This window comes from Pseudoliparis swirei, chromosome 15, assembly GCF_029220125.1.
Source record: "Pseudoliparis swirei isolate HS2019 ecotype Mariana Trench chromosome 15, NWPU_hadal_v1, whole genome shotgun sequence".
Lineage (NCBI taxonomy): Eukaryota > Metazoa > Chordata > Actinopteri > Perciformes > Liparidae > Pseudoliparis > Pseudoliparis swirei.
The window spans coordinates 15650108-15661894 of record NC_079402.1 but is presented as its reverse complement, the minus strand read 5'-3'; the positions used below and the strand labels follow the sequence as shown (position 1 = coordinate 15661894).

Here is an 11787-nt window from a genome sequence, read left to right as displayed (position 1 = left end):
GTGTGTATAATGTGTGTGCATATATTGTGTGTATAATGTGTATGTGTGCATATATTGTGTGTGTATAATGTGTATGTGTGCATATATTGTGTGTGTATAATGTGTGTGCATATATTGTGTGTGTATAATATGTATGTGTGCATATATTGTGTGTGTATAATGTGTATGTGTGCATATATTGTGTGTATAATGTGTATGTGTGCATATATTGTGTGTGTATAATGTGTGTGTGCATATATTGTGTGTGTATAATGTGTATGTGTGCATATATTGTGTGTATAATGTGTATGTGTGCATATATTGTGTGTGTATAATGTGTATGTGTGCATATATTGTGTGTGTATAATGTGTATGTGTGCATATATTATGTTTGTATAATGTGTATCTGTGCATGTATTATTTGTGTTATTATCTTGTGACAGCTGAAAAACATGGATGTCTGGGGATATAAAAGAGGCTGAAGAGATGTGCCATAGAGCAGGCGAGGTGGAGGTGAAACAGGCAGGACCTCGACGGAGGAGGTGGGGGGGCTGCTCAGTTCAGTGAGTAATTGCCGTGGGGGTCACCCAGGTCTGGACCTCATTAAGAGAAATGTCTGAACTTTCAGGCTCTGAGCCGTCGTCATGTCACCTGCTTTTTTATCACGGGAGCAAAACAACGGCTTATTAACGCGTCTTTTAGTTTTCCAGGTCACATAGTTTGCCATTAGTCAGGAAGATCAACGCACATGTGCACACGCACACGTGCGTACACACACACACGTGCGTACACACACACACACAGACAGCAAATCAAGATGCAAGCCTGTTTCTGACATGCACACGTCTGACATCTGTGGACCTGAGACGTATGAAAGGCAGGTACATCTTCTCTGCTTTTGATCGTCTTCTCTTATCTCTTCAATCCCCCGCCCTCCCAACCCCCCCCCCTTCCTCATCTGCTCTTAATTTGTATTCACACGGGGGGGTTTCTGCAGTCTGAGGTTACATCGATGAGAATTGAGGGGGATTTGGGGGGATCTCTCTGGAGCAGCTTTTTAAAGAGGCTGCGGTATCAATCAGGTGCTGATGTTACACTGATGCAATGTTTCAGCCGACGGAGGAGGTTACTTCTGGACGCTGCGCTGCTGTTTATCAACTCACCAGCAGCTAATTAAGGTACCCGTTAACATTTTACACATTCTACTATGAACTAATGTGCTAAGAAAGCCACATGCTGTTTGATTCTATATTAATAAGCGGCTTTCAGAGACTTCCTTTTTTTTCTGTGACTAATGAGTTTTAAAGTGAGTTTTAGAGTGAAGCATTATTGAGTTCATGGTCACTGAACGGGATGAATCTGTCTGATACAGCGGAGAGACTAGAAATCATAAAACCAATTTTAGAGTGTATTTAACCCGTTTATTTTCATGCTTTTTTAAGTGTAATTCAAAGCATTCGACAACAATACAGATTGTCTTCCATTTTTAAATGTTCATTCAAGAGTGCAATTGTTTAGAATAGAATAAAACATCTGAGTGTTATAGAATATAATCTTTTTTAAAATATCTTTCTAACCATTTCAGAGTATGAAATACAGCATTTACATGAAGCAGAAAAAAAAGATCCATAGACATTCATAGATCAGCAGGTGCACAGCACTGTTCCCAAAACCCAAGCACAAAATGATCAACACTCATAAATAATTATGAAAATTAAGCTAAACGACGTACTAAAGTGTGCAATCAGCCCGAGGATATAGGATGTTCACTTCCAACAGCACACAGCACTTTAAGGACGGGGTGAGTATCCCACAATAAGGTGCAGCCAGATTGGAGCTCTTAATAAAATTAGATTTCAGCAGTCAGATTGCATTCTCAGTAATGAAGTAGATAAATATTGTTTCGACGGAACAAGAACACACGTCTTGAGAAAAGAAATAAACACGAGGTCTGACGTGACTGAATCAGAAATGACTGGACAAGCCTGCGTGGAGGTGAAAAGGCGCTTTGGGGCGAAGGCTGACTAGTTGATCTTCTTGCAGTTAGTTGTGTCGCCGTCCTCCGACTCCTCTTTGGCTTTGAGCGATCCCCTTCCTCCCTTGACAGGAGGCACCGGGGTGTTTTTCTCTTTGGTTCCGGCCGGGGAGGCCGTTCCGTTTGTCGCATCGCGATCGAGACACGCTTTCTCTACCTCGCCGGTGAGGGCGGCGCAAGGGGCGTGGCCAGTGAAGAGGGTCTTGTAGATGGCCAACTCGATGACGGCGAACGGTGAGCCGGTGGAGCCGGTCAGGATCATCCGTGACTGGAAAAAAAAAAAAGAAGACAAAATGTGTCAAGAAAATCAAGATAATGTCTTATTGAGTTTACAATGTAATACTTTCCAAACTGTGGAAGTGTCTCACACTCCTTCACCGTAGAAGTGAGAATCAAATTAACAATAGATCACATGACTTGTGTGTCAATAGCCAATGTGATGTCGGCCTACTTTGTATGCAATTAGGGGATGAGATTTAAACATCTGCATCATCGGGACCACAAACTAATAAACGGGAGATTTGGACGCGAGATTTTGAATCTGATGTAATGTCTCTGCGTTGATTTGACAGATCGGAGACAGAGAGAGCAGAAAGAATGAGAGTTGAAAGAAGACACGGTGGATTTATCTGCGTCTCAGTCAAGAGCACACGTTTCTGAAAGAAGAGACGAGAGGGGAGGATGATGCAAGCTGATGAGAATGACGCAAAAGCCCCAGCCCTGCGGGTAATACCGAGCTCATGTGAGTCACCACAGCTCGAACTTCAAAGCCCGGCGAGAAAGGTCATTTAGAAGACGGGACGCCACAGAGACGGAGGGATCCACGGCGCCACGACATTTTCTATACCGGAGTTAAGATCAAATGAAAAAAACAACGAACGGTACGACTACCACCGCGGGTGTTTATTCCCACGGTCACGGTTTCCGGTGTGAGCCGCAGACTGACCTTGTTGACGACGGTGAAGACGGTGTAGATGAGCATCAGGTGGTGCGTCCTGAGAGGCAGGTAGTGGGTCTGCTGCAGAGCAAACAGCACCGCTCCGATCAGGGTGATCTTGGTGGGGCTTCACAGACGTGCAGGAAAAGGGATTTGGTTATGATATAATATATGATCAGAATAATTAATTGGGTGATCACCGTCTGCTCACATTGGAAAGACATCACATGCTCTTCAACTATTATCCACAAATGAACTAAACTGGAGACGCACATCTTTGGCGTAGATGTACTCGGCATCCTTTTGAATAAAATAGAATCATGTTTTAATGCCTTCGGGTCACAAAGAGAGCATGTTGGGTGTGATTTGTAAACATACATGTAGCATACCCCCCGATGCGTTAAGAGTCTCCATGTTTGGTTCAGAATAGTAAGAAATGGGAGAAATGGGCTTTTTCGCTTTCTTGCCGAGAGTTAAATGAGAATATCGATACCACTGTGTGTCGATAAGGTTAATATAAAAAGATACAAGCATGAGCAAATCAAGCTTATATTGTTTGCTTATCAGATACTCTAAAAGTAAAAAGAAATGTGTATGTTGTATCTTTCGTAATTTCGTAAATAAGCTCATTTCCCGAAATGTCAAACTATTCCGTTACATTTGGTATCCAACCCAATGCACTCCGTGATTTCATTGAAACATTAGCTTTATGAATCCTTATTTAGGAGTCTTGCACAAGACTTACTAAGACATCTTTAGGAGCTCATTGGTCTCTGGTTTCCAAACACCTCGAACAAGCTGCTCAAAGTTACTTATCAGACCGCCTCCAGCACCTAGTGGGGGGAAGAAGAGAAAACAAACATGTGCTCGATACAGATTGATATTAATCTAAATAATCCATTTAAAAATCCTTCCGCATGCTCCGTCGGCTGCCGACCTTTAGCCCACCCAATGGCAATCATGACCAGCAGACTGTCTTTGTATTTGCCGTGTGCCTGGGCGACCCCCCCGAGCACCTTCCACGTCCTGGTCACTTCCTTCATCCCCGACAGCACCAGCCTGAGAGGCAGCAGGGCAGCACAGCTGTACACCAGATCCATGGGGCAGTAAAACACCAGGTACCTGTAGAGGCACATATGGCTCAAATAAAGAGTACACACACACACACATAAACATGTTGACACCATCACGTCAGTTTCTGTCGAGTACATGACTTCACCAGCAGAGGGTGCTGTGCATTTTTTGAGAGAAGGGTGCAATAATATGTGCCACCATGAGAGGGCGTCATCGGCTTCATATGTAGGAGGTGGGAACAGGACAACCACCTCTCTGTTTCATGCAATCCCCTCCACACAAGAAATTAAGTAGTTGCTCATTTCTTCACTAATCCTGCAACGTCCTGCTCCCCCGCCTCTTTGCTCTTTCCTCTATTTCCATACTCTACTTTTCAGTGTCAAGATATTTACCAGGTGATGGAAGCCAGCAGAACAGCTGTGCTGTTGGACAGAGGTGCAACAACCGGCTCGGCCAGCATGACGGCGGACAGCACGGCCCCCCCGAAGCAGAAGAGCATGGCGCTGAACCAGCAGGCCAAGGGGCTGACTCTCGAGACCTCAAGAGCACCTGCACAAGAACACACGGAAACTCATCAGCAGCATCACTGCCACGTGGATTTCTCAGAGTCCCATGTGCGTGGTGTATTTCCAATACATAAGGGTCTTTAAATGCCCGGTTACAGCCCTGCAATCACTGTTGTTGTTGTTGTTGAATGTTTCCCATGATAAGCGTTAAATATAGTCTTCATTACAGTGGAGGGATTCATATAATGACAGTAATAATGCCCAAGAGACGAGCCGTGTGGATACGAGTAACATGTAGTCGAGACCAACAGGTCGTTTGTGGATTCCACACCAGTGCTTGACAAAGAAGTGGAGTTCCTGTTCCCTGGGTGACACGTGATCCTCCCGGTATCGGTATTAACTAGCGAAGAGGGAACAACTCGAGGGAGGTCTGCCACGCTCACGTGACTGAGTTCAAAGTGCAGACCAGAGGCGCGGCATTTAGCCTAGAAACCGTATCAGTTCACAGCAGATAAAAGATAAACACTCCCTCTGTGTCTCCTCCCTTCAGAAGAGGACACTGTATTCCTCTTTCCACCGAGACCGCCTCCACGCTAATTACAGCAGCACGAGTTCTATGAAACTCCTAAAAGCACGTGAACTACCGAGTGTAACAATCTTACGAATGTTGTTATTGAGTCAAAGATTGCGATGTGGACATCCTTTATGCAGTGACCTTTGCAAAGACGGACCGATGCCATCGAAAACTGACTAACTCTACCAGAATGAATAGCGCCAACCTACACTGGGATATCCTGGTTTCACTTGACCCCAGACGGGTAACGCTCAGGCGACCTTGAACCACCCGCCCTGAGTCACACACACACACACACTGGTAATCTCAGGATTACAGACAGATTATAGACTCCTGGAGAGAGATCGATAAACCAGGAGGATGTATAACTATCTGCCTCCTCCTTTGCTTTTGTTCCCACTTAATGTATATGGAGACGATAGAGAAGTAGTTGAATTTACCACTTTAAAAAAGGGTACAAAGTTTTAACGATAATATTATTTTTAACAGTTTTGATGTTAAAATAGAATGTAAAACTAACTTAAAGTACCTTGACAACAATGTAATGTAGACTTTAAAGTACAGAGCATATTTCTGTCGTAACACATGCCCTGTGACATACACTATCATATACGACATTAGATTAGATTGTTTATGCTGTTGCATCAGTGTGTAGCTGGTCATAGCTTTTCAACTACTTTATATTCAGTCAGATTGTTCAGTGCGGTGCTTCTCACCCTCGGGGCCCGGGAAAGTCTGCTGTTTGTTGCAACTTCCTCACGTTTTGAGTCTATATTTGTTTTTATTTTGGCAAATAGCATTATTTTAATGATGTTGAATTAGCTGGTAGTTCCTGTTTGCAGTGTAACCGTGAATGTACGGACAGCTATGACAAGATGAGTTTGGTACTGAGGAAAACTCATAAGTTAACGTGACGATTCTAATAAAGTTCTGGAGATGTAAGGAGCTAAAAATTCATTTAAATGTGTATTTCTTTGTACTGTTTATTTACTCTTAAATATTTAAATCCTTGGAAAGTGTACGTCACACGGAACAAATAATATGTGTATGATGTCTGGTTATTTCGATTGGAGTTCCAACTCGGACGTTCTCATGCAAATTGTGTCAATCGGGCGCTCAGAGTTTTATACCAAAAAAGTCTCCACCCGCTGTTTTTCACAGACACTGGAGCTCCAACCACTGACGGTGTTGGTGAGCGGGCCTGAAGTTACTAACTTCCTGTTGTTTTGTCGAGCACCCGTCTCTTTCAGTTTACACGCTCCCGTCACCCTCTTAGACTCCCCCACGCCCCCGTGGGTGGGCGCCCCTCGGTTTGAAAATCTATGCTAAATACCAGAAAGAAGTGTTGAGTCTGTACATGTGGCCTCAGCTCAAAGGGCCAAGTATACATTCAACTGCAGCATCAAAAGCACAGTGAAGCATCAGAGTTCACAGATACAGTTATTTCAGTTTTACAACGAGACCGTTCCTTTTGTGTTCCTTCTCTTTTGTCTGTGTCGAGTCAGACGCGATGAACGTTTCTGGTTTAGAAACCTCGCTGCCACAGTTAGAAGAGGAGGGAGGAAAACCCCCAGCTGTGAGACAGGAACGATTCCGTCAGACATATTCCTCCCTCGAGGGAGAGCCTCCGCCTACATGAGATATAAATGCTCCGTATCAGTGCTTCTGGTCTGATTGTTGTTGCACTCAGATCACATATACAGTAAACAGGGTCGCTGTGTCATCACTTTTAGTTCCAGAGCTAAACAAGCAGCTGCAGTCCGTGTGTGATCCTGACTGGAAACTTCAAAATGAATTGTCTTTCACGTGGGAACTTTTGCCACTTTATGAAGTGTAATTTCAATATAGCAACTCTTGAATATGCAACAGTTGCTTTTCAGAGAGCCCCCAGGTGGTAGACATAAAAATAATGCCTTGTTTACTTTAATTTATCAGGCCGTGTGTACTGCTCGGACCTGCTGGACTACAATCACGCCTTTTCCAGCTCAAGATCCGGTTTTCCCAGGTTTGCATTTATGGAAACCACATTTGCAAGTAAAATACAGGTCAAGAACACCACAGCTGCCACATGTCATGCTGGGTATTCGTTATTCCAATTCCTCTCGTCTTTTCTGTGAGCAAATGGATCTCACGTCAGGATATTTAGTGCATATTAGTTTATTCACATGCGTACAAGTCCAGATCTTTGACAAATTGACGCAAAAGGAAGAAGACAAGTCTTGTAGCTTAAAAATAGTTTAGTGATCAATAGACGGGACAGCATCTCTCCGAAACACACGTACATAAGACCCTCCTCCTCCTCCTCCTCCTCCTCCTCCTCCCTCTTGAAACTGGATAACTAGAAGAAACAAAGTGGCTTATCCCCAGTTATTTTTGGCCCTGAGGAGACATCCGCTGATTGACTTTCCCCCTGCGTCCCAAACAATCCACTCGCAGCAATGTGGAGGAATCTGCTTGAGGAAAAAAACGGTGGTGAAAGTGTCATAAACATGTGCAGAGACCTGGAGAGCGCTTTTAAAAATCCTCAGACTGTAAACGAGTAGGAGAGAGGGAAAGAAAGGACGGGGCTGAGAGTGGTTCGAGGCATTCCTTTCCATTCTGGGAAAAATAAGAACTTCCGCTTGCTCGCCAAATGATAAACATTTTGATCTTTATTCTGGTTTCTTTGACTTTATCTCGCTATCCTCTTCCTTAGGAGGATTGCTCTGGTGTTCCCTCTCTGTGCACGTGTCTCTCGGTTACAGATGATAGATGGATAAACAACGGGTTAAAAAGGTCACGGGAGCTCAGATGCTTTGGGAGGCAAGTTCCAAAATAGACCGAAGGATTCACAGCGGCGGGACTACAATAGTGTGTGTATGTTCTTGTAAGCTTGTGTGTGTGTGTGTGTGTGTGGAAAGTCGACACGCATGGGCAGTTAAAGTCCACCTGTCCCTGCAGACATTATCTCGGTGACATAACACATGGGCCCAGGGCCTGCCTTTAGTCTGAGCCGATACAATCAACTGTTGCTCGGCAGCAGTTTGTGCTTTCAAGTTAAATGTAATATTACATTTTCTATATATATATTAACTATCGATCTATATAATATTCAGTTGGTGTGACCTTTTATAAAGAGTAGTTGTTGAAGTGTATTTAATTATTTGAAGAAGTGCTATTTATTATTAATATTATGTTGTCTACCCTACCCTCCTTCCCAGGGTGGTGATATATGGGGTGGACAAAATAATAGAACAAAAAACTGTGAATAAACAAACAAATGACCTTTTAAATGTGGCCTCTAACAAGACACGAGTAACAATATGAATGTCCTTGTGACAAGAAAGGGCACAGCAGAAGTAAGGAGGGGTCGAGATTATTTCCCCAAATAAAAACAGATTTAGATGTGTTCATTTTAAATTCGTCCTATACATCCAACATGCAAGTGTGTTGTTATTTATAACATCCCCAGTGGCTGGGTGGCATTCTGGTTTTGACCCTGAGACACCAGGACATCATTAGGCATATTACTGAAGTTTCACCAGGAACAACTTTCTAAAAAGTGTAAGCGCCGTGGCAGGGATCGCGCGCACACTCACCTGGCTGCTCCCTCAGAGCCAGGATTGACACGATGTAGTGCGCCATGTCAAAGAATGGAAACATGGACATGTTTGCCAGTCCGTGGGACAGCTCGTCCAAATGCAGCAACCCGAACAAATCCATGATCTTTTTTTGTTTTAACTTTCTTTTTTGTTTTTAACTATTCAACAACAGGAAGCGATAGTGTAGTAGTTCCGATTGGAGAGAAAAAGGCACCGGTCCAACTCGCAGCATCAGGGACAGCAGGGTGGCACAAACAGCTGTGCGCGCGTCTGCCGAGACACTGTCACCAAGTTGCTCGCTGCCGGTTAGTTCACCGCCGCGCGTCGCCGCGCAACCGATCTGCAACGCCAGAGGGTGGCCATCGGCGGTGTTACCCCCATCAGCGACGCTGTCAGCGGTGCATAGCCGGAATTCCTGCTCTGTGTTCCGCCATGCTAGTGATGTGGCAGGCGGAGCCAGCGCAGCTTTGTGATTGGAGGAGCCGGAGCGCCGGCGAGCCAATCACGTGTCGCAGTGCGGCTCAGTGCGGGACGCTCGCGAACTGACGTCACAGACAAACACACCGGGGATCAATGTTGACTTGTTTAACTGTGTACACTGTACACAATACACTTTAATAGACCTTTAATATGTATAGCCCACAGGTAGAAATGACATTTGACATGAATACAATACTAAATATTTGATATGTGTTGCTAACATTGGAATTATATTGTTGATGGTCTCTGAGGTCTCTATGATGCTATTGATATTAAAAGTATTATATGTGTTCATTGTTTTTGCTTGCATGTTGAGGGATGGATACGGTAATGCCTGCTATAACCAACTTATGAATTAATTGTATTGTATTTGCATGGACTGTATGACAAAGTAAATAGTTCTCTTTGTATTGTTTGGTCATTGTGTCATGCCAGAGGAAATGTGTCAAAGAGGGTGGAATCCATTTTGAACTACCGGTACTGTATATTTGTCAAGTCGGTCGGATCATGTCAGAGTCACTACTTTCATGGTACATTCAAAATCCTATGTATTTTCATGAAGAAAACATTTCATAGATTATGATAAATATTCTTATTTTGTACCTACCACAACATTGTTTTGTGCATGAAGGCTAGCATTAGCATGACACCTGGTAGTGTCTCGGTATTAGTTTTGTTCTTTTACTTTTAGAATCAAATTAAAGTAGAATCAGATCTATTAATAATACTTCTTCTGTTACAATGTGGTTAAGTGAACCAACAGTAGATCTACTCGCTAATATTGAGACACTGACATATCCATCCTCATTTGATTTTTTTTTAAGCCTTTTTGTTACCATGTAGCAACTGAAATATATATATTTTTATTCTGTTGTAACCAACATAATTAGTTAAATGCAAACAATCAAATAATAAACATCAGAATCAGAATCAGAAACAGGTTTATTGCCAAAGAATGAATGTTTTCACAAACAAACGAGGAATTTTTTTTGGTGGAAGGTGCAACATTTGGACATGACAAACAACAATCAACGCAAGGAGGGAGGAGGAGTGGGAGGAAGAGGGAGGAGGAGGAAGAGGAAGGAGCGGGAAGAAGGAGGAGAGAGGAAGGTGGAAGAAGAGGTGGTAGTCCTGGGGGTGACAGTCAGTCAGTCCCGGGGTCCATTGATGAGCCCGACCGCCGTCTGGAAAAAGCTATTGGTGTAGCGGGAGGTCGTGGTCGTGATGGACGCAGCCTCCTCCCGAGGAGGGACTCGAACAGGAGTGTCCAGGGTGGGAGGGGTCGGCGACAATCTTTCTGGCCCGCTTCAGTGACCTGGAAGTGAACAGGACCTGGAGGGAAGGCAGACTGCAGCCGATAACCCTCTCGGCCGAGCGGATGATGCTCTGCAGCCTGCGCTTGTCTTTGGCTGTGGCTGCAGGGTGCCAGACGGTGATGGAGGAGCAGATGATGGACTCAACGATGGCCGTGTAGAACTGTACCATCATCTTCCCTGGCAGGTTGAATTTCCTCAGCTGCCTCAGGAAGAACATCCTCTGCTGGGCCTTCTTGGAGATGGAGCCGATGTTCAGCTCCCACTTGAGGTCCTGGGAGATGATGGAGCCCAGGAAGCGGTAGGACTCCACAGCCGACGGGGAGTCACACAGGATGAGAGGGCGGGTGGGGCTGCATTCCTCCTGAAATCCACAACCATCTCCACTGTCTTCAGAGCGTTGAGCTCCAGGTTGTTCTGGCTGCACCAGGTCACCAGGTGGTCAGTCTCCCACCTGTAGGCGGTCTCGTCCCCGCCAGAGATGAGTCCAATGAGGGTGGTGTCATCCGCGAACTTTAGGAGCTTGACGGACTGGTGACTGGAGGTGCAGCTGTTGGTGTACAGGGAGAACAGCAGAGGAGAGAACACAGCCTTGGGGAACCCGTGCTGGTGGTCCGGGAGCCTGAGACGTGTTTCCCCAGCCTCACGTGCTGCTTCCTGTCGGTCAGGAAGTCTGTGATCCACCTGCAGGTGGAGTCGGGCACGTGCAGCTGGGAGAGCTTGTCCTGCAACAGGGACGGGATGATGGAATTGAAGGCAGAGCTGAAGTCCACAAACAGGATCCTGGCGTAGGTTCCTCGGGAGTCCAGATGCTGGAGGATGTAGTGAAGGGCCATGTTGACTGCATCGTCTGCAGACCTGTTGGCTCTGTAGGCGAACTGCAGGGGGTCCAGGAGTGGGTCGGTGATGGTCTTGAGGTGTGACAGGACCAAGCGTTCAAAGGACTTCATGACCACAGAGGTCAGGGCGACGGGCCTGTAGTCATTGAGTCCTGTGATCTTGGGTTTTTTGGGGACGGGGATGATGGTGGAGGCCTTGAAGCAGGCTGGAACGTGGCATGTCTCCAGGGAGGTGTTGAAGATGTCGGTGAACACCGGAGACAGCTGGTCCGCACAGTGCTTCAGGGTGGAGGGGGAGACGGAGTCCGGGCCCGCTGCTTTGCGGGGGTTCTGCTTTTTAAACAGCCTGTTGACTGCTCTCTCCAGGATGACGAGGGGCGTCGCTGAGTTGATGGAGGGTGCTCCAGAGGTGTGAGCCCCTGATGGGCTGGGGGAGGGTGGGCTGATGGTCTGTGGCTTGTTGGTGGGG

At 45.5% G+C, this 11787-nt stretch overlaps 1 protein-coding gene across 1 annotated transcript; it reads right to left on the bottom strand.

The window, feature by feature from the left end:
* Nucleotides 1–1386: 1386 nt before the first annotated feature.
* On the bottom strand, nucleotides 1387–9098 carry tmem38b (transmembrane protein 38B). Its single transcript, XM_056433040.1, has 6 exons — nucleotides 8684–9098; nucleotides 4418–4574; nucleotides 3889–4073; nucleotides 3697–3784; nucleotides 2961–3078; nucleotides 1387–2282 (listed from the first exon to the last, which is right to left on the bottom strand). Exons 1-6 carry the CDS (start codon nucleotides 8805–8807, stop codon nucleotides 2004–2006), a joined length of 951 nt encoding a protein of 316 aa, XP_056289015.1. The 5' UTR covers nucleotides 8808–9098; the 3' UTR covers nucleotides 1387–2003.
* Nucleotides 9099–11787: the final 2689 nt, after the last annotated feature.